This window comes from Mus caroli, unplaced genomic scaffold, assembly GCF_978045245.1.
Source record: "Mus caroli unplaced genomic scaffold, Mus_caroli_1 scaffold_6, whole genome shotgun sequence".
Lineage (NCBI taxonomy): Eukaryota > Metazoa > Chordata > Mammalia > Rodentia > Muridae > Mus > Mus caroli.
In genome coordinates, this window is record NW_028227261.1 from 47229888 (window position 1) to 47249993 (window position 20106).

The following is a 20106-nucleotide window of genomic DNA, read 5'->3' on the forward strand; positions in this document are numbered from 1 at the left end:
GTTGCTGTCCTCCTCGGAATACTGTGCTTAGCTTCTAGGACAGCACACTTGCCTTGTTTCATTTTATCTTCCTTGTTCTATTGCTTCTCATTTTCTTTTTCTATCTATCTATCTATCTATCTATCTATCTATCTATCTATCTTTCTATTTATCTATTTATTTATTTTGGTTTTTTGAGACAGGGTTTCTCTGTATAGCCCTGGCTGTCCTGGAACTCACTCTGTAGACCAGGCTGACCTTGAACTCAGAAATCCGCCTGCCTCTGCCTCCCGAGTACTGGAATTAAAGGTGTGTGCCACCATGCCCGGCCTCTCGTTTTCTTTCACTTATGTGTGAGTGAGTGTGTGTGTGTGTGTGTGTGTGTGTGTGTGAGAGAGAGAGAAAGAGAGAGAGGGGTGGGGGGAGGGAGCAGGGTGAGAGGGAGACAGACAGATTCTGACTATGAGAGCTACAGGCCTGGGTTTCCCCGTGGAGCTTGTGAGCTGCTCAATGTGGGTGGGTGATGGGACTCAAACTCCAATCCTCTGCAAGAGCATATGCTCTCTTAACCTCTGAGGCAGCTCTTCACCCCTGGGGTGTCTTTGCAGCATCTTGTAGTTAATAGGTTCCTCTTTTTCTTCCCTTTCATTTTGTTTTTGAGATTTTTTTTTTTTTTTTTTTTTTGGTTTTTCGAGACAGGGTTTCTCTGTATAGCTCTGGCTGTCCTGGAACTCACTTTGTAGACCAGGCTGGCCTCGAACTCAGAAATCCGCCTGCCTCTGCCTCCCGAGTGCTGGGATTAAAGGCGTGCGCCACCACGCCCGGCTTGTTTTTGAGATTTTTAAATCTTATGTGTGGTGCTGGGAATCACCCTATAAAGTCCTCATAACCACTAAGCCATCTTTCCAGCTCTGTTCCCCTTTTTTCTTTGGAGTCAGGATCTTACTAGGTAGTCCTGGCTGGCCTCAAACTCAGAGGTCCACCTACATTGTGCCTACTCCTTACAGCTCCCTTCCCACTTTGAGATCTTCCAGCCTCCTTGGTACTGGGATTAAAGGCATGCCCCACACCCAGCAACCCTTTCTCCCTCCCTCCCTTTCCCCCTTCCTCCCTTCCTTTTTTGGTGGGGCAGGGGGTCTAGATGATTTCTTTGTATAACTCTGGCTATCCTGGATCTTGCTCTGTGGACCAGACTGGCCTTTAACTCACAGAGATGCTCATGCTCCTGCCTCTGGGATTAAAGGCGTGTGTCATCACTGCCCAGCCAACCCTCTCTTTCTTTTCTTTCTTTTTTTTTTTTAAATTAAGAAATTACTACATTTAAATGTATGTGCCATAGTTTACATGTGAAGATCATAGGACAACTTGCAACTTTCTTCTGTGTGCATCCCAAGAGCCGAGCTCAGGCTTTCCCGCTTGATGGCAGGTGCTTTGCTTTTGTTGTTGTTTTAAATCTCATAGGCCATTCCTTCCTTTTCTTTCCCTTTAAACTTGTCTACTTGTGGTGCATGCCTTTAATCCCAGCACTTGGAAGACAGAGAGAGGCAGGTTGATCACTGTGTAGTCATGGTCAACCTGGTCCAGGCCAGCCAAGGATACATAATGAAACTATCTCATACAAAACAAAATTGGTCTACTGAAAACAAAAACAGGTTTTTGTTTGTTTGTTTGTTTTGTTTTTTGTTTTTTTGTTTTTTTTTACTTTTAAAACTCTCCTCAGTAGAAATTTGGATTTTTTTTGTTGTTGTTGTTACACTTGCACAGTCCATATTTCTTTGTGGGGAGGGGGCTTTAGGAGTTGGGATAGGTAGGGTATCACTGTATCTTACACTGGCCTGGAACTGACTGTGTAGTCCAGGCTGTTCTTGAAATTAGGATTCTCCTACCTCAACCTCCTAAATATTGGGGTTCATTTGTGAACCATTCTTCCTATATTTTCTACTAGGTTTGGAGTTTAATTAGGTTTTTGGCAAGACCCTTACATGTTATATTCTTTGACTGGGCTGTACACAATGTCTAGTCTTACATTCCTGTAAAATCAGCAATTATTGGCAATCAGAATCAGATTACTAATTCACTGGGGATTGTACAGTACCTAGATCTGGTCATTCACTGGAGATCATTATGATGTCTTGGTTATTGTCTGTGTATGGTACATGCATGATGTATGTGTATATGCATGTGCCCTGGAGAGGGTGTAGGTGTCAGAGCACACCTTTGTCAAATTGGCTCTCTCCTAGAACCTTTACTTGGGTTTCAGGGATCAAACTTGGGTCACCAGATATGCCTGGCAAGCATCTTCACCCACCGAGCCATCTCACCAGCCATATATCATAGTCATTTCTATTTCACTTGCTAGTTTGATTACTTTATTAGAGTCACTTCTCATTATCTGTGTTTGCTTGCACAGTGGTCCCTGAACCACAGTTTAACATCATTACATTAACCTATGTAAATTAAGTTTGATTTAATTTTAAATGAACCCTCTTAGGGAGCTTGATAGATCTGGGAAATGAACAGATCTGTGTGATAAATATGTGCTAAGTGTTGTACTGTCACTGTTGGCCTGCAGTGAGTGGTCACTACACTACACCACATGGGTCACTGAGTGGAGGATCATCGTAACTAGGAGAAAGATCTGGGGGAACGTGATTTAGGTTGGTATGTCAGGAATGTTTTAGAATGGACATTGTAGCTCATGACCTTTTGCTGAGCTCGAGCTTGGCTTATTGAAGGATCAAGGGAAAGGCCAGCAATGCCAATAGTGTTAGGATTTAAGGGAAAGAATCACCCCAAGAGAAAGCCTAAAAGCTGAGACAGCGAGGCTTTGTGCATGTTAAATGCCTTGAGGTTTGTTCTAGGTGCTGTGCTGGCTTCTTGGTCCAGTCTGCATCTCTGCAGGATGGCGGCTGTGGGTGGGTTAAAAAGTAGCCACTCTTGCTTGTTTCACACCTTACCTGGTTGTGCTGAATGCAGCTTACAGCTGATGTTAGGATGGAGAAAGGCAGCAAGTGAGAAGTCTTAACACTCATCTTTGTCTGTGTCCACAGGTCTCTGGAGAAGCCAACGAAACGCAGATTGCAGAGGCGCTGAGGCGGTACAGCGAGCGGGCGTTTTTCGTCAGGGAGGCTTTGTTTCATCTCTTTAGCCTGACTCATGTGATGGAGAAAACGAAGCCAGACATTTTAAAGGTAAGAATGAGAAACTGGGGAGGGGAGATGGCTCAGTGGTTAAGATCACTGGCTGCTTTTCCAACAGACTCAGGTTCAAATCCCAGTACCTCCATGGCAGTTCACAACTGTCTATAATTCTAGTTCCAGGGGATCTGACACATTCACACAGACAAACATGGAGACAGAACACCAGTTAAAAAAAACCAAAACCAAAAAACCCAAGAAACTGGTGATGAAAAAATTTGAAATTACTTTTCTAGTAGATTTTATGTATTTGACTTTTATTTTATTTCTTTTTTGTTTTTAATAGGATTGATGATCCCAGTTTGTTATTAGGTATGAATAAGAAGCTGATCGCGTATCATTACTGAAGTTTATTGTAGTCTCATTAAGTAATGCTTTTCAGTGCTATGTAGTTACTTTAGTCCAGATTCCCTGTGATGTTTTATTACAAGGAAATGGAAGCATAGGTTGGGCTCAGCGTACTCCTCTGTGTGCCAGCCTTGGATGGCTTCCCACTCAGAAGAGCTTTACAGATACAGTATTAGGTAAGGAAGCTAGAGAGACAGCTCATTGGGAAAGAGCATTTACTGGGGAAGCATGAAGATCCGAGTTTAGATCCTAGCACCACATTTAATAAAGCCAGTGACTTTTATATGCCTGTAACTCCTGTGCTGAGGCAGGTGGAGACAGGAGATTACTAGGGCTTGCTGCTACCAGGTTAGGTCCATAAGGTGGAATGTGACACAACAGGGCAACCAATTCTCTCCTCTTGTCTCCACATCTCCAATCTCCATATCTAAACACACATGTGCACACTCACCACTCACACACATCCCCACAATAAATGTAGCTCAATTGGTAGAGTCTTGCCTAGGATGCATGGCACCATAGTTTTAATCCCTAACACTGTATAAACTGGGCATGGTGGCACATGCCTGTAGTTCCAGTACTTGGGAGATGGGGACAAGGAGAATCAGAAGTTCAAGGGCATCCTTGACCATACAGTAAGTTGAAGGAAAGCCTCTGCTATAGAGACTAAGGAAAAAATATCCATTAAGCTAGGTACAACACATACCCTTTAACCCCAGCACTCAGGAAGCAGAAGTTAATGGATCTTTGCAAATTTGGGGCCACCCTAGTCTGGATAGTGAATTTTAGGTCAGCTAGAGCTACATAGTGAGACCTTGTCTCAAAAAAACGTTTCATTAATGTAGCTCTGGATATGTAACCCACTGTTAACAGTCCTTGTCTTGTATATGTGTGGTCCTGGGTTGTTCAATCCTTAGTATGACACAGAAACAGGAGTTTTGTGGGGGAACAGTGAGTCGGCTCAGCAGGGAAAGGAGCTGCTGCCGAGTTTAGTCCACCTCAACATGGTAGAAGGAGAGAATTGACTGCCAAAAGGTGTCCTCTGATTTCTAGGTACACACATGCATGCACCCCCCACATACACACACTGCGCACGCACGCACATTCACACACACAAACACACACACACACATAGTACCCACCTACCAATACACCTACAACCATGTAACACACACAAGTATTTTCAGCTGAACATGGGGGTATCAAGCTGTAACTTCAGGATTTAGGAGGCTGAGGCAGAAGAATTACCAGTTAGACCCCAAGTGAGCTATATTGCAAGTGTGAGAACAGCCTAGGCTTCCTAAGGAGAGCTTTGAGGCTGGGGAGAGGGCTCAGTACTTAGAGCACAAGTTGCAAGACTTGGGAGTCTTGCAGTCTCCCAAGTTTGATTCCCAGCACCTACATGATGGCTTAACAGCTATCCATAGCTCTAGTTCCAGACAATCCAACATGTATGCAAGTGCTGCACATATATCCATATACATAAAAGTAAGCCCAAAAATTGAAAAGTAAGGAGTCTTTATCTTAATAAACATTTAAAGTCTTGTGTGGGCGTTTGCCGTTAACCCTGGCACTTGTGAGACAGAGGCAAGCAGATCTCTTTGAGTTTGATGCCAGCCTTGTCTACAAATTGAGTTCTAGGCTGGCCACGGCTATGTCGTGAGACCCTGTCTCAAGAAAGAGAGGTTGGGTGGTTGAAAAAACACATTTGCTGCACCAATGTATAGCTTAGTGGTAGAAAACACTTGTTTGATCTCTGGCACAAATATTCATAAATAATAATAACCAACATATTTATGAACACACAAAATTTAAATTTGGTGGGCTGGTGAGATGGCTCAGTGGTTAAGAGCACTGACTGCTCTTCTGAAGGTTCTGAGTTCAAATCCCAGCAACCACATGGTGGCTCACAACCACCCGTAACGAGATCTGACACCCTCTTCTGGTGCATCTGAAGACAGTTTAGATATAATAATAAAGAAATCTTTAGGCTGGAGCAAGCAGGTTGACCTGAGTGAGCAACCTTCATTTCCAGCAACCACATGATGGCCCAGAACTATCAGTAGAACTACAGTGTACTCAAATACATAAAAGTAAATAAATAAATAAATACATACATACATACATCTTTAAAAAAAATTAAATTTGTAAGGCTATGTGGGCCTTAGAGATCTATATGTATTTCTTTTCTATATCTTACGTAGATTCAGTTTTGAAATCTAGTGAGTGTAAGACTTTATTTTGTATTTCATTTAGTAGCCAAAATCTGAAGAGGTGGATTTTATCTTCCATTTTACAGATTGTGAAACTGAGGGCCTTTGAGGTTAATAAACAAAAAGGCAGAGCCAGAACTGACTTGATCTCCTAAATATATTAAATTTTCCAGTGGAGTTCTCGGATAGGAACTGTAACATTTATTTTTGTCACGAATACCTGTGACTCTGTATAAACCAGAAGAGGCTGGTGCTTGTTTTGTCTTTTTCCTTCCAGTTTTCCTCCCCTCCCCTCCCTTTCTCTCTTTCTTTCTTTCGTTCGTTCGTATTTACTTACATATTTATTTACTTATAGGATTTCTCTGTGTAGCCCTGGCTGTCCTGGAACTCTCTGTGTAGACCAGACTGGCTTCAAACTCAGAGATCCTCCTGCCTCTGCCTCCTGAGTGCTGGGACTAAAAGCTGGCATTAAATCAGCTCCAGCTTTAATTTTTATAAAACTGAGCACAAAGGACTAGATCTCCAGTCCTGATTTGAAATATTCACTAATTTACTTAGAGATTAAAGATTAAAGCTCATTCATAGTTTGCTGTAAAAGAAAGCTAAGAGGAAAAATGGCATTTGATTAAGGAAATAGAATCAAAGGACAGTTTTGGTTTTATTTAGACCGGATCTTTCTATATCATCTGGTTTGGCCTCAAACTTAACAATCTTCCTGCCTCCGACTCCTCAGTGCGGGAAGTGCAGGATGTGCAGTGCCCCTCCCCCTTCTTAAACTAAGTAGAGTAGTATTGTAAATATGCTGATCTTTCCCATCCAGGATTATAAAAATGACACAGAAGTAATTGCTTCCTTGAGTAGGCAGACACGGAAATGATCTGTATATCCATGGAGAAATCAACTGTAGAGAGGATGACAAAAGGTCGTGTATGGGTGGGCAAGGAGACGTGCATTGTCTGTGTCCTGGGATGAAGAATACATGGGGTAGCTAGAATCCGAAGTTCTTGTCTAGTTAGTTCAGTTTCTTAGTGTGGTGGCAAGCTAGGTTTTCCAGGGCTGGCGAGAGGGCTCAGTGATTGGTTAAGAGCATTTGCCAGTGACTCACAGCTGCCTGTAACTTCAGATCCAAGGGATCCAATACCCTCTTCTGGCTTCTGTGGGTATATACACATAAATAAACAAATAAATAGCCGGGCAATGGTGGCACACGCCTTTGATCCCAGCACTCCGGAGGCAGAGGCAGGCGGATTTCTGAGTTCAAGGCCAACCTGGTCTACAAAGTGAATTCCAGGACAGCCAGGGCTATACAGAGAAACCCTGTCTTGAAAAACAAACAAACAAACAAACAAACAAAAAACAAAAAAAAATTGGGGTTTGTTTGTTTGCTTGTTTTAGAGAAAGGGCTTCCCTGTGTAGTGCTGGCTGTCCTGGATCTCAGCCTGTAGACCAATCTGCCCTTAAGCTCACAGAGATCAGCCTGCCTCTGCTTCTTGAGTGCTGGAATTAAAGGTGGGCTCACCACTGCCCAGCTATTGAAATAAATTTTAAAGAAAGTTAAGAACTGAAGAATGGGGAGGACTCTAGAGGGGAAAGAAGATAAGTGAACAGTGGTTTTCTAGTCAGGGAGAGGATGTGTTTTATTGCATCTGGCTGGCAGCACTGTCACGAAGGGACTGGGAGCTGAGAGTTAACTGATAATGTCCTAGGCTCTTTACACACGAACATGCTTTTGAAGTTACTCTGTGGTGAGGGTTTGTACTTATGAGGTGAATCTCAAGGACTAATTGTCTTTTTTGTTTTTTCAGCTTGTGGTTACTGGGATGAGAAACCACCCTATGAATTTGCCTGTGCAGCTGGCTGCAAGCGCCTGTGTGTTTAACTTAACTAAACAGGACCTTGCTTTAGGCATGCCTGTCCGGCTCCTTGCTGATGTGACCCATTTGCTGCTCAAGGCCATGGAACATTTTCCTAATCACCAACAGGTAAACACCCTCCAATTCCCACTCAGGTGGTCCTGGGTTCTTCTTTCCTGCCTCCTGATTCTGCAGAGTCGAGTTGAATAAATCAGGTCTTTTGTTTGTTGTTGGTTTGCTTGCTCTTGAACTCCTGATCCTCTCAAATCCATTTCCAACGTTCAGAGATTAGGCATGTACCACCATGCCAGAATTAAAACTCATGGGGGTTCTAGGCATGATGGTTTTTGCCTTCAATCTTAGCATTTGGAAATCAGGGAGGCTGGTGAATTTCTATAAGTTTGAGGGTAGTCTGGTCTTGGAGCAGCCAGAGCTACATAGAGAAAACAATACCAAGGGCTGGAAAGATAGCTCTGTGGTTAAGAGCACTGACTGTTTTTCCAGAGGTTCTGAGTTCAATTCCCAGCAACTACACAGTGGCTCACAACCATCTGCAATGGGATCTGATGCCCCTCCCCCTTTTTTTATAATAAAAGATTTTATTTTATTAATAAAAGATTAGGAAGTAAAGGTATGGAAAATATGTGCTAAGAATCAAAACCAGGGCCTTGGCCGATGTTAGGCAAGCATCTGACACTAAGCTGCAACCTCAGCTGGATTTCTTTGGAGATAGGAAAATATGCTAAAACTGGGCAAGAGATGTAGCTCAATTGGTAGACTGTTTGCCTAGCATACACACAGCTTTGGGTTTAATTTCCAGCACTGAATAGAAATGGGTATGGTGGTGCATCCCTGTAATTCCAGCACTCAGAATGTGGGAGCAGGAGTTCAAGGTCACATTCACCTATGGGCTCAGCTGGACCACAGGAGACTCAAAAAAATAAGAGAAGAGAAGAGAAGTAACTGTAATAAAACTAACTGGTGATAGGTGCATAGGCTAAAATTCACACATAACAGGGGAATTGTATATTATGTGAATTATATCTTGATAAATCTGTAATATAGTTCAAAAGAACCTGTGCTAATTTTAAAAAAGAACCGGTATAAATACATAAACCACTATAAATACTATGTAATACAACCAATTAGAAGCACCAAATATGTATCAATCTGGGGTTAGTCATACAACAGAGTACTTAAAAACAGTAATGAAGCCGGGCGGTGGTGGCACAACTGAAGGAAGAAGGGTTTTCTGTGGCTTATTCTTTGAGTTTACAGTCCATTGTTGTGGGGATATCACAGCAGCAGGAGAAGAGGACTGGCTGGTCACATCCCATGAGTAGTCAAGTAATGGTGGTTTCTAGTGTTTAGCACACCTTTTCCACTTATACAATCCAGGATCCTAGTTTAGAGGATGGTACCACCCACAGTGGCTCACTCTTATCACCTCAATTAACCTAATCAAGATAACCCCTCAGAGATGCTCAGAGGCCCATTCTTCGGGTGATTCTAAATCTACCAAATTAACAATTAACCATCATAGTAACAGACCCTGTGACTTTGACTCAAAAGATACTGTGAAGAATAATAGTGGAAGATTACCAGTGTACCTCTGACTTCCACGTGCTCATACACATCATACCGGTAACACATGCACTCCACAAATACATTGCTTTAAATGAGAACATTTACTATTGCTTGATTTATGGGGCTAGTGGTTTAGAGCACTTGCTGCTCTTTGAGAGGATCTTGATGAGTTCCGAGCACCTGCATGGCAGCCAGCAGTCACCTGCAACTCCAGCTTCTCGGGGAGTCTGCTGTCCACTTCTGGTCTGTGCAGGCATTGCATAGACGTGGGACACATGGCATTTCAGAGTTTGAATTTTCATATTTTTCTGCTCAACTGGTAAAGTCCATGCCAATGTTCCCAAATCTAACCCTTGTCCATCTGACACTCTATTGTCAAGCTCCTTGGCCTTAGGATGACCTTCCTAGTCCCTTAATGGGTCCACTGCTTTTCTTAACCATTTGTCAAGATATTGGCTTCAACGTAGCCTGCTCTTTGAAATCTTGCCTTACACTAAGGGCTCTGAAGTCTGTTTTCTCTGCTTCTAGACATTTCAGATAGGGAGTGCTACACTGCTGGGCATTCGAGAGAGGTAGTCAGGACAGTTGAAAACCAGGCAGGCTTCCTGAGCGATGAAATACCTGAGCCTAGTACCGGAGCCTCAGAGTATAGCTCAGTTGAGAGTGCTTGCCGTGACTAAACAAAGCCTAGGTTTCCTTGCTTGCCTGTGATCCTAGCACTCCAGGGGTGAAAGTGGGAAGATTAAAGGTTCAAAGTCATCCTCAGCTACACAGGGAGTTATAGCCCAGCTGTGTAGCAGGAGAACAGCCTCAAAACAAACAAACCCACAGGGTGGGGGAGAGCAGGGAGGGCTGGAGAGCTGACTTAGAGGTTTTAAGACTTGCTCTTACAGAGGACCCAGGATTGGATCCTAGTACCAACACAGCCTCCCAGGGAGCCATTGCTGTCTCTGCAGATACCAGGCATACATGTTGTGAGCATATATACACACAGGCAAAACGCTCATAAAATAAATAAATAAATAAATAAATACTTTTTAAAATTAAAGGCCTTACAAAGATCATAATAATTTATTAATATAAAACTTGAACCACTGTGTTTGAAAGTACAAAGTTTTCTGAAAATAATCAACTTTTTGATAGAAATTATAAAGAACTGACTTAAAGATCAAAATTTTGGTTAGGTGTGACAATACACACCTTTAGTTCCAGCACTTGTGAGGCAGAGACAGGTTGATCTTTGGTAATTCGAGGCCAGCCTGGTCTACATAGCAAGTTTGTAGACAGCCAAAGCTGTATAATATAGAGATTTTGTCTGAAACCAAGACAAAAGATTAATGCTTTTTCAAGATTTAAAAACAGTAGCTGGGGCTGGGGCTGGAGTGTAGTTGAGTGTGTGCCGTGCAGTCGTGAGTCCCGAGCTGCGTCTCCTGCACTCGGCATGTGCACACCTTTCTCACACACATTCAGACATTTAAAAAAAATTTAAAGACTGACTTTGGCTAAAAGATAACAAAATGATGTTCTATTCAGGATGGGTTTTTTTCACTCTCTCCTTGTTCTCCTTTAGTTACAGAAGAATTGCCTTCTCTCACTTTGCAGTGACCGGATTCTTCAGGATGTCCCATTTAATAGGCAAGTATAGCTTAACCCCCGAGTCCAGTCCTGGGGCCCATATGGTGGAAAGAGAGGTGATGCCTTCACATTGTCCTCTACGGTCCACATGCGTGCTGTGCGAGAGCGGGCTTGTCTGCGTGCACTCACACTTAGATATCTAAGTTTAAAAGGTTTGAGCAGAATGCAATACTAAATACTAAAATTATTTCACTGTTGAAGATAAAATGCCAGTATTTTTACATTATGTGTGTGTGTGTGTGTTGTTAATACGTGTTTGCAGAACATGCATGTGTTATCAGTGTGAATACCAGAGGCTGACATTGGGTTTCTTCCTCAATCGCTCCTCACTTTATTTTTCTGAGACAGGGTCTCTCACTGAACCTGGAGTTCACGGAATGGGCTAGACTGGCTGGCCATCAAGTCCCAGGGATCCTCCTGTCTCTGCCTCCCCAGAGTTAAGATTGCAGGTATGCCCTGCCATGCCCAGAGCTCTTTTACATGGTTGCTGGGGATTTGACTCAGGACCGCATGTGTGCACAGTGAGCGCATTACCAGCTGAGCCTTCTTCTCAGCCCCCATGCTCCTGTGTCTCCACCATTGCTCTCATTGTGATGAGCGCAGTGGTGCAGGCCTAGAATCTCAATAGGATCAGAAGGTCAAAGTCTGCCTGGAAATTTAGCGAGACTGTCGCAAAATAAAAACAAGGAGCCAGGTGTGGTAGTAAATGCCAGTAATGCCAGCATGTGGAAGATGGAGGCAAGAAGATTCTCAGTTCAAAATCATCTTTGACTGTATACAGAGTTTGAGGACAGCCTGAGGTACATAAGACCCTGTCTCAAAAAAGACATAAATAAGGGCTGGCACGATGGCTTAACTGGTAAAAGTTTTCATAAAAGCCTGAGTTCAAACTCTAGAACCCACAGAGGAAGGAACTGATTCTCAGAAACTGTCCTCTGATAGCTGCAGTAAATATCATAGCATGCGTACACTACACATCATACACAAACACACACTACTAGCAAGTAAAATAAAAATAATAACCAATATAAGTAAATAAAATAAGATAAAGGCTTGGGATATAGCTCTGTGGTAGAGCATTGACCTAGACAAGGCCCTGGATCCAATCCCCAGCACGGAAAGAATAGAAAGGCAACATTTCTAACACACTAACGTGTGATTTGTCGTCTCTTTCATTAAGAGGGATTCCCTTTCCTTCCCACATCCCAAGTTGCACCATCGACCCACATCCGGCTCCCTGAAGCCATGCCTGGATCTCCACGATTAAGGAAACCCTCTTGTGTTTTCAGGTTCGAAGCAGCCAAGCTTGTCATGCAGTGGCTTTGCAACCACGAAGATCAGAACATGCAACGAATGGCCGTGGCTATCATTTCCATCCTGGCTGCCAAGGTACCTGAACTTTGCTGAGTGATTTCCTAAAGGCAGTTACTACCGCCCACATCGGGTGCTGTGCCAGAAAAGCACCCCTTTGCTGGCCTCCCTGTTAACTGTGGAAAATATTGCCAAATCGGAGGTTGATGAGCTTTCAGGCTGGCCGTGGAGGCTGTTATGGCGGTCTGTAGTAAACTCACACCAGTTCATTCTTAGACATTTACTTTATCTTGTATTTGCTTCCAGCTCTCTACAGAACAAACTGCACAGCTTGGTGCTGAGCTCTTCATTGTCAGGGTAAGTTTACTGGCCCTTGGTTAGGCCACTACATAGTGTTTGCTTTTCATATTGAAGTAAATTTGTTTTATGTATATGAGTGCTTCGATCCCATGTATGTCTGTGTAACATGTAGAAGTGGCCTGGTGCTTGTGGAGGCCAGAAAAGCACATAGAATCCCATGTGACTAGAGTTACAGATGGTTATGAGCTGCCATGTGGGTGCTGAGAACTAAACCCAGGGCCTCTTGAGAGCCCAAGTGCTCTTAGTCACTGAGCCATCTATCTCTCTAGTCTCTGCTAGTTTAGTCCTCTCCCCTCCCCTCCCTTCCTCTCCTCTCTCTTTTCCTCCCTTCCCCCTTTCTCTCCTCCTGACCAGGAGTATAGTATGGTATATCTTTTGTGAGTGTGTTCCTGGGGGTCTAAGCCAGGGAGGGCTTCACACATGTTAAGTCAGCTTTCTATTGAAGAACCACCCCTCATATCCTGCCTATGAGTTTTCTCTGTATGTACATTTGCATACCAGAAGAGGGCATCAGATCCCGTGGGAGTACAGTTATAAATGTTTGTGAGCCACCATTGTGGGTGCTGACAACTGGATTTAGGATTTCCAGGAGAGCAGCCATGCTCAGACATCTTTCTCTCTAGCCCCTTCACTTTTTCTAAGTGATAGTATTAAACCTCCAAGTCTTGTGGGTTTTTTCCTATTTTATACATTTATGTATTTAATTTTTATGTGTATAAGTCTTTTGTCCACATGTATGGATGTGTACCATGGGAATGCCTGGTGCCTGCAGAGACCAGCAGATGGCAGATAGTCTGAAACTGGAGTTATGGGTGTTGTGAGCCACCATGTGAATGCTAAGAGTCAAATCCAGGTCTTCTGCAAAAACAACAAATACCCTTTAAACATTGAGTCATTTCTCCAGACTCAAATCTATTTTTTTTTTAAATGTTGTTTGAGTCCTTGACAGATGCAGACAGCCATGCACTAGTCATCAGTCCTAAGCTCGGGGTTAAGAACACTTGGTGCTCTTGCAGAGGACCTGGGTTCATTTCAGGCTCCCAGCCTGAGTGGCCTACAATCACCTCAGTTCTCCTTGCAGGAGCCAATGCTTCTCTAGTTTCTGTGGCAGCTGCTTACACATGGCCATAGTCATGCGTGCAGACACACACACATGCACATAAAGTTAATGTTAGTGTAAGTCAAAATAAAAAGACCCATTTTTAGATCCAATCATGGTGGTACATGTCTTTATCCCAGCACTTGGGAGACAGAGGCAAGTCGATCTCTCCAGTTAAGGCCAGACTAGGCTATAGAGTGAATTCTAGGCTAAACAGGGCTACTTAACGAGGCCTTGTCTAAAAATGCAGAGGTAGAGGGATTTTACGAACTATGTAGATATCCCAGTAATTTTGGGTGAAAGTACATTAAAATATTTTAAGAAAGTAGTCTACTTATTATGTTTCATGTAACCAGAGTTAATAGTAATGATGATAATAGCTATTTTCGTTGTTTTGAGATTGAACCCAGAACCTGATGCATGTTATTCTCAAGAGCTAGAAGTAAAGACATGCCCTTTCGCAAAGACTGCATTTCTTAGGCTAGTTATATAGACATAGCTTATAATAAGACATGTCAAAGCTATTATTATCTTAATACCCAGTGTAGACTTCAATTCTGTTATCATTGTGTATGTGGCCCAAGAGGGACTTGAAGCTGTGACAGTCCTGCCATGGCAGTGGCACAGGGCTGAATTACCATGTCCAGTCTTTTCCTTCTTAAAGACAACTTTGTTAGAATTAGTCCTTCTAATTCTTTTATCAAGTTGATAATGACTAAATTACTTCATATTCTTGGATTAAATTTACGTCCCTGGAAAGTGGTACTATGGGTGTTATTTGCTGAATTTTAAGAAATACTGGTTTCCTTTCCCTTCACTCCTTCTTCCTTCCTTATTTATTTATTTATTTATTTATTTATTTATTTATTTATTTTTGCTTTTAGTTTTTCCGGACAGAGTTTCTCTGTGTAGCCTTGGCTATCCTGGAACTTGTTGTGTAGACCAGGTTGGCCTCCAACTCAGAGAGCCTGCCTCTGCCTCCCAAATGCTGGGATTAAAGGCGTGCGCCACCATGCCCTGCTCCCTCGTCCTTTTTTAAGTCCCACATTTTATTATAATGGTATTCTAGGGCTAACTAAGATACTTGGTTCAAGGCTCAGCAGTAAAGGCAACGGCCACTAAACCTGACAACCTGCGTTCAGTCCCTGGGACCTAATGGTGGACGAAGAGAACCAACTTCTGCAAGGTCCCTTCTGACCAAAGAAGCTCAGTGTGTGTGTGTGTGTGTGTGTGTGTGTGTTCACACGAAGGCTGGGGACGTGGCTCAGTGAGTGCAGAAGTGGTGCATCCTCAACACCATGTAAAGCCTGTGGTCATATGTGCCTGTGCTTGTAGCGTTAGGGAGGTGGAAGCTGAACGGCAGATGTTCAGTCATGCTTGGTGTATACTGAGTTTGAAGCTACATGAGACCCTCCTCAGAGAGAAAGAGAGGCAAGAAAACAGAACAAGTAACCTTCTTATATAGAGTACAATTTGTGCTCCGGACGTGTACTAACAGGCATTCTTTCTGCTGAGGCAGAAAGGTCCTGACTTAGAGGCTAGCATCTGCTACTGTCTTAGGGTTTCTGTTGCTGTGGTAAAACACCATGACCAAAATCAACTTGGAGAAGAAAGTTTATTTCATTTTACAGCTTATAGTCTGTCGTCCAGGAAAGCCAGGGAGAGGCTGTGGAGGAATACTTGGTCAGCCTGCTTTCTTATACATCCCTAGGACTACCTGTTCAGTAGGAGTCCCACCCACATGGGTCCTTTCACATCAGTGGCTGATGTATGGAGGAAGTGCACTGCAGAATTGCCTACAGGCAAATCTTATAGAGACATTTTCAGTTGAGAATCCCTCTTCCAAAGTGACTGTAGCTGTGTCAGGTTGATAAGCCCTTGGCTGCAATAGCACTGCCTTAAGAAACAATACAAAAACGAACTGGGGCTCAGAAAATAATGGTGCTTCCTGCCAAACGCAACATGAGTTCAGTCCCAAGGACCTGCATATGGAAAGAAAACCAAGTCCTGTAGATTGTTGTCAGACCTCTACACACCCCTGGCGTGGATGTGATTCACACACACACTAGATGTAAGGATAGTTTACATGTTTAAGAACCATTACCAGGAATGCTTTAAGCTAGGAAACTAGTCCTCATCCATTTGTGATTATTGGTAATCTCAAATGATAACAGTTCAATAATGAAAACATAATTCCTTTTTCTTTTAGCAACTTCTTCAAATAGTGAAGCAGAAAACCAATCAGAATTCCGTGGACACTACATTGAAATTTACCTTGAGCGCACTTTGGAACCTCACCGATGAATCCCCGACAACCTGCAGACACTTCATTGAAAATCAAGGGTTGGAGCTCTTCATGAGGGTTCTAGAGGTTAGAATGGAAACTTACCTAACAATTGGACAGTTTCTTTAAACATTTCTTTATTATACTTGTTTCTTTAGATAGTTACATATTTCTCTCTCTCTTTTATAGTCTTTCCCAACCGAGTCATCCATTCAACAAAAGGTTCTAGGACTTTTGGTAAGATGCAAACCTTTCTAGTTACTTTCTGTCTGGGTGTTCATTACAAATTGTTGCTTGGGCCCTCAAGACTGCTCAGTTGGTAAGGATACTTCCTGCTGAGCCTGATGATAGGAGATGATCCTAGAATCCACATGATGGAAGAAAAGAACACACCAGCAAGATGTTCTTTGACTCTACATGTAATACACACAGAAACACACACACTTGTTCTTACTCTCTCTAAATAGATGAATAAATGGGGATATAGGTTAGTGCTTGCTTGCCTAGCATGTATGAAACCTGGTTCGTACTTGGCATCATATAAAGCTGGGTGTTTCTTTTTTCTTTTTCTTTTTCTTTTTTTTTTTTTTTTTTTTTAAGATCTTATTTATTTATTATATGTAAGTATACTGTAGCTGTCTTCAGACACACCAGAAAAGGGCATCAGATCTCATTACAGATGGTTGTGAGCCACCATGTGGTTGCTGGGATTTGAACTCAGGACCTCCAGACAAGCAGTCAGTGCTCTTAACCGCTGAGCCATCTCTCCAGCCCATAGCTGGGTGTTTCTATAAAATATAAATTTGAATATAAAGGATAAACTTGAGATTATATATATAGCTCAGTACCCAGGAGGTGAAGAGTGGGGACAGGAGAGTCAGTAGTTCAAAGCATCCTCCAATGCAAAGCCAAGGTTACATGATACCTGTCTCAGGGGAAAGAAAAGAAAAGAAAAAGCCAGGTTATAGTGGTGTATGCCTTTAGAGGCAAACAGATCTCCATGAATTCAAGGCCAGCCTGGTCTACAGATTAAGTTTCAGGACAGCTAGAGCTACACAGAGAAACCCTGTCTCCAAAAACAAACAAACAAAAAAACAACAAGAAAATGTAATTATTAAATTAAAAAGATAAACCTGGTATGATGGTGCAGTTGTTTAATTTTAGCACTTAGGAGTCAGAGGCAAGCACGTCTCTGTGAGTTTGAGGCCAGCCTGGTCTACATAGTTCCAAAGCAGCCAGGACTACATAATGAGACCCTGTCTCAAAATAAACAAATAAATAAAATGGGACTTGGCCTCAGGACTCTGCAACCCCAGAACTCAAGATGCTGAAGTTGGAAGATCATAGTTCAAGTCAAACCTGGGCTACATTATTTGTTCAAGTCTAGCCTAGACTACCTAGGAAGACTTTATGTTAAAAAAACAAAGGAGGTGAAGATGTAGCTCAATTGATGAGTGTCTGCCTAATATGCATAAGGCCCTGCATTTCTCTTTAATACTGTATAAAATGAGTGTGGCCAGGTAATGGTTGCTTACACTTTTAATCCCAGAATTTGGGAAGCAGAGGCTAGCCTGGTCTACAGAACAAGTTTCAGGACAGCGAGACCTACACAGAGGAACTCTGTCTTGAAAAACATAAAAAGAAAAAGGAAGAGTCTGGTAACAGTAACGCCAGCACTGGGGAGGCAGATACAGGGGATTAGACATTCAGAGTCTCAGAATGCATGGTGATTAGCTCAGTGGTTCATAGTATTGGTTGCTCTTCCAGATATCCCCACATAGAGAATGACAAGGATCTGTAGCTCTAGTCCCAGGGGATCCAATGTCCTTTTCTGACCTCTGTTGCGGCCTGCCCGCAGTCCACAACACGAACGGTTCAACTGAGAATGGCAGTTCGAACTGAAAAGAGAGGAATCTAGACGGGGGGGGGGAAGAAACAATGGAGCCAAGACAACAAACATTCTGATCAAGGCTCAATTTTACTATTTTCAGACACTCAGTTATAAAGGAAGGGGGAGGGAACCCAACTTCCCGCCAAGTAACTCAGGGTCCAGTAGCAGGACGAACACGTGTGTGCCTCCAGGCAGCAAAGGCAGGTTCCAGCAGTAGGCGTGGCAGGACGAATGAGCCGGTAGCTCCACCCTTGAGCAAGCAGGTTCCAGGCTGGGGGAAGGGAGGCCACATTTCCTCCCATTAGTTAACAAAACAAACAAAAATAAAAAAGGGGGTGGCCTGAGGCAGAAAAATTATCTATGTTCAATAGTTCTGCCTGAGTTCTTAGGGCTAAAGAAAAAACCTGTTTCCGTGGGATTCCCTAACTTTTTTAATGGTAAACTGTATTTGGCTAAGACTGTCTTTATTATCCTAGTAAACCACTTAACAGAATAGGCTCTGACTTTATAATGCTAATTAGTGCTGAATAGGTAGCTACCTGTTTGCATTTTAAGTAGGGTGTTGGAACCCTGGCTGAGTTTAACTAAACAAATTTAGAATAACACTGAGCTGATAATCCTCCGCAATTTTGGGTGACAGGCAGGGGAAACAGTGAGAAGGGGTAAGACCAGCTCTTTAGTACAAGGCCAGTTGGCTTTTTTATTTGGGTGGGAGGCAGTGAAGGGCTTGCCCTTACGACAGCAAGGTCTCCAACCTCTCTCCCCCCTATTAATTAAGTTTAAATAGGCAATGCTTAACAGAGGTGATCAAATGATTCTTTTCATCCATAGATGAGTGGGCCTTTAACCTTGACTTGGGTGGACATTGACCTGATTCCTCCCGTGAGCATTATAACAGTTCACATCTGTGGCTCTTGGTATCTTTTGGGGAGGGGAGGCAGAGCCTTAAGTATTTTTGGTTTTTAGCTGGAGTCAGATACCAACCTCTTTCAAATCAGGTGTGTCGCACAGGGAACTCAGAAACGGTCAAGCTGGACCTTCCCTCCGCAGTAATCTCCTGCGCCAAGCGGTACCCATACTGTATTCATATGATTATGAATCAGTAGCGCAGTTCTGAGTTATGCGCGGTCTCTATATGAGACTTGTCAACCTCAGATTTAGCAAGGCCTAGACAAGAATTATGTCAGTATTAACACCATTAATTTTGGTTAAAATAGGAGCTGAAAGTCTTTCCTCTTCATACCTGTTATTCCCAATAGCCTGAGGAACTAAGGACACCTTGCAGTAACAGCAAGGGTGAAAAGCCAGAGGCCAGCTAAGGGACTAAGCCCATCTCTATCAAAATAAGAACTAATCTCTGTAAATATATATGAAATTTCTACTTCCCTAGCTCTCCTGGTAAATCTAAATCTTATCTCAGACTGAAAACCACATGCTGGGATGTCCTTGGAAGGGAGATTAGCAGTACCACCTGTTTGCTCTTAGGGGCGGAGAACCGGAGAATGTAGATTGACCTGCTTGAGAAAAGGAAGAATTCTAAACAATGCGAGTGTAGCAATGTAAATTTTCTGTTTGGAGAAGTCAAGGTACTTTATTTAGATGCAAATTGTAAAACTAAAGCTAGTTTTTGGCCTCCTGTAGGGGAATTGGCTCAGAGGAAAACAGTGTTTCTGAGAGCTTCCACTCCCAGCTGAACTCTAAGCACAAGAGGAATTTTAGTCTTTAGAATGATACTTACGAGAAGAGACAGAATCTGTGTTTACCTGACGAATTAATCTCTCTGGTAGCCACCGTGCTTCATCTTCATCTCGTGAAAAAACACAAACCGAGCCTCTTTTCCAGATTAGAACTGGATCTGGACCCTTCCATTTATTAGTCAGGGCGTCCTTCCATTTTACCAGTGCATAAGAATTAGAAGTAACTGGGTGCCAGTGGCGTTCCGCTGCAGACTGACCTTTAATGTCAGTTTGCAAAAAGTTTAGGACAAATAAGGTGAAGGCAAGATGAGCCTTTGGTGACCTTGGGGGAAATGCTCTGAATTAACTTTGCTAGGTAATTTAGAATATAGGAATCTCTAATAATTGAACTGAATATTAGACCAGTCTAAGATTGAGTTAGAATGGCTGGTCACACTGAAGAAGAGTGAAAAATCATTATGACTCTATTAAATGACTAATTTTACTAAGTCTGAATATACAGTCTCTGATGTACTATTGCCATAAAGTTAAAAGGCTAGAAGCTAGTCTAAACTGGAAAAATGACAAGCAAGGATTTAAGGTAAACTTCCCTTGAGAAGCATTAGTTAATAAAATACTTTCCACTTAGGAAACAATATATACTGAAAGATTA

At 42.7% G+C, this 20106-nt stretch overlaps 1 protein-coding gene across 2 annotated transcripts in view; it reads left to right on the plus strand.

Moving 5' to 3' along the window:
* LOC110292961 (protein zyg-11 homolog B) overlaps positions 1-20106 on the plus strand; it is a 76907-nt gene that overhangs the window by 38610 nt on the left and 18191 nt on the right. For both annotated transcript variants that reach the window (XM_085839110.1, XM_021160657.3), the window contains exons 4-10: positions 3030-3170; positions 7543-7719; positions 10748-10812; positions 12102-12201; positions 12430-12480; positions 15792-15953; positions 16056-16103. In XM_085839110.1, coding sequence (XP_085695236.1) covers positions 3030-3170; positions 7543-7719; positions 10748-10812; positions 12102-12201; positions 12430-12480; positions 15792-15953; positions 16056-16103 — 744 coding nt within the window. The remainder of the gene's footprint in view (positions 1-3029; positions 3171-7542; positions 7720-10747; positions 10813-12101; positions 12202-12429; positions 12481-15791; positions 15954-16055; positions 16104-20106) is intronic.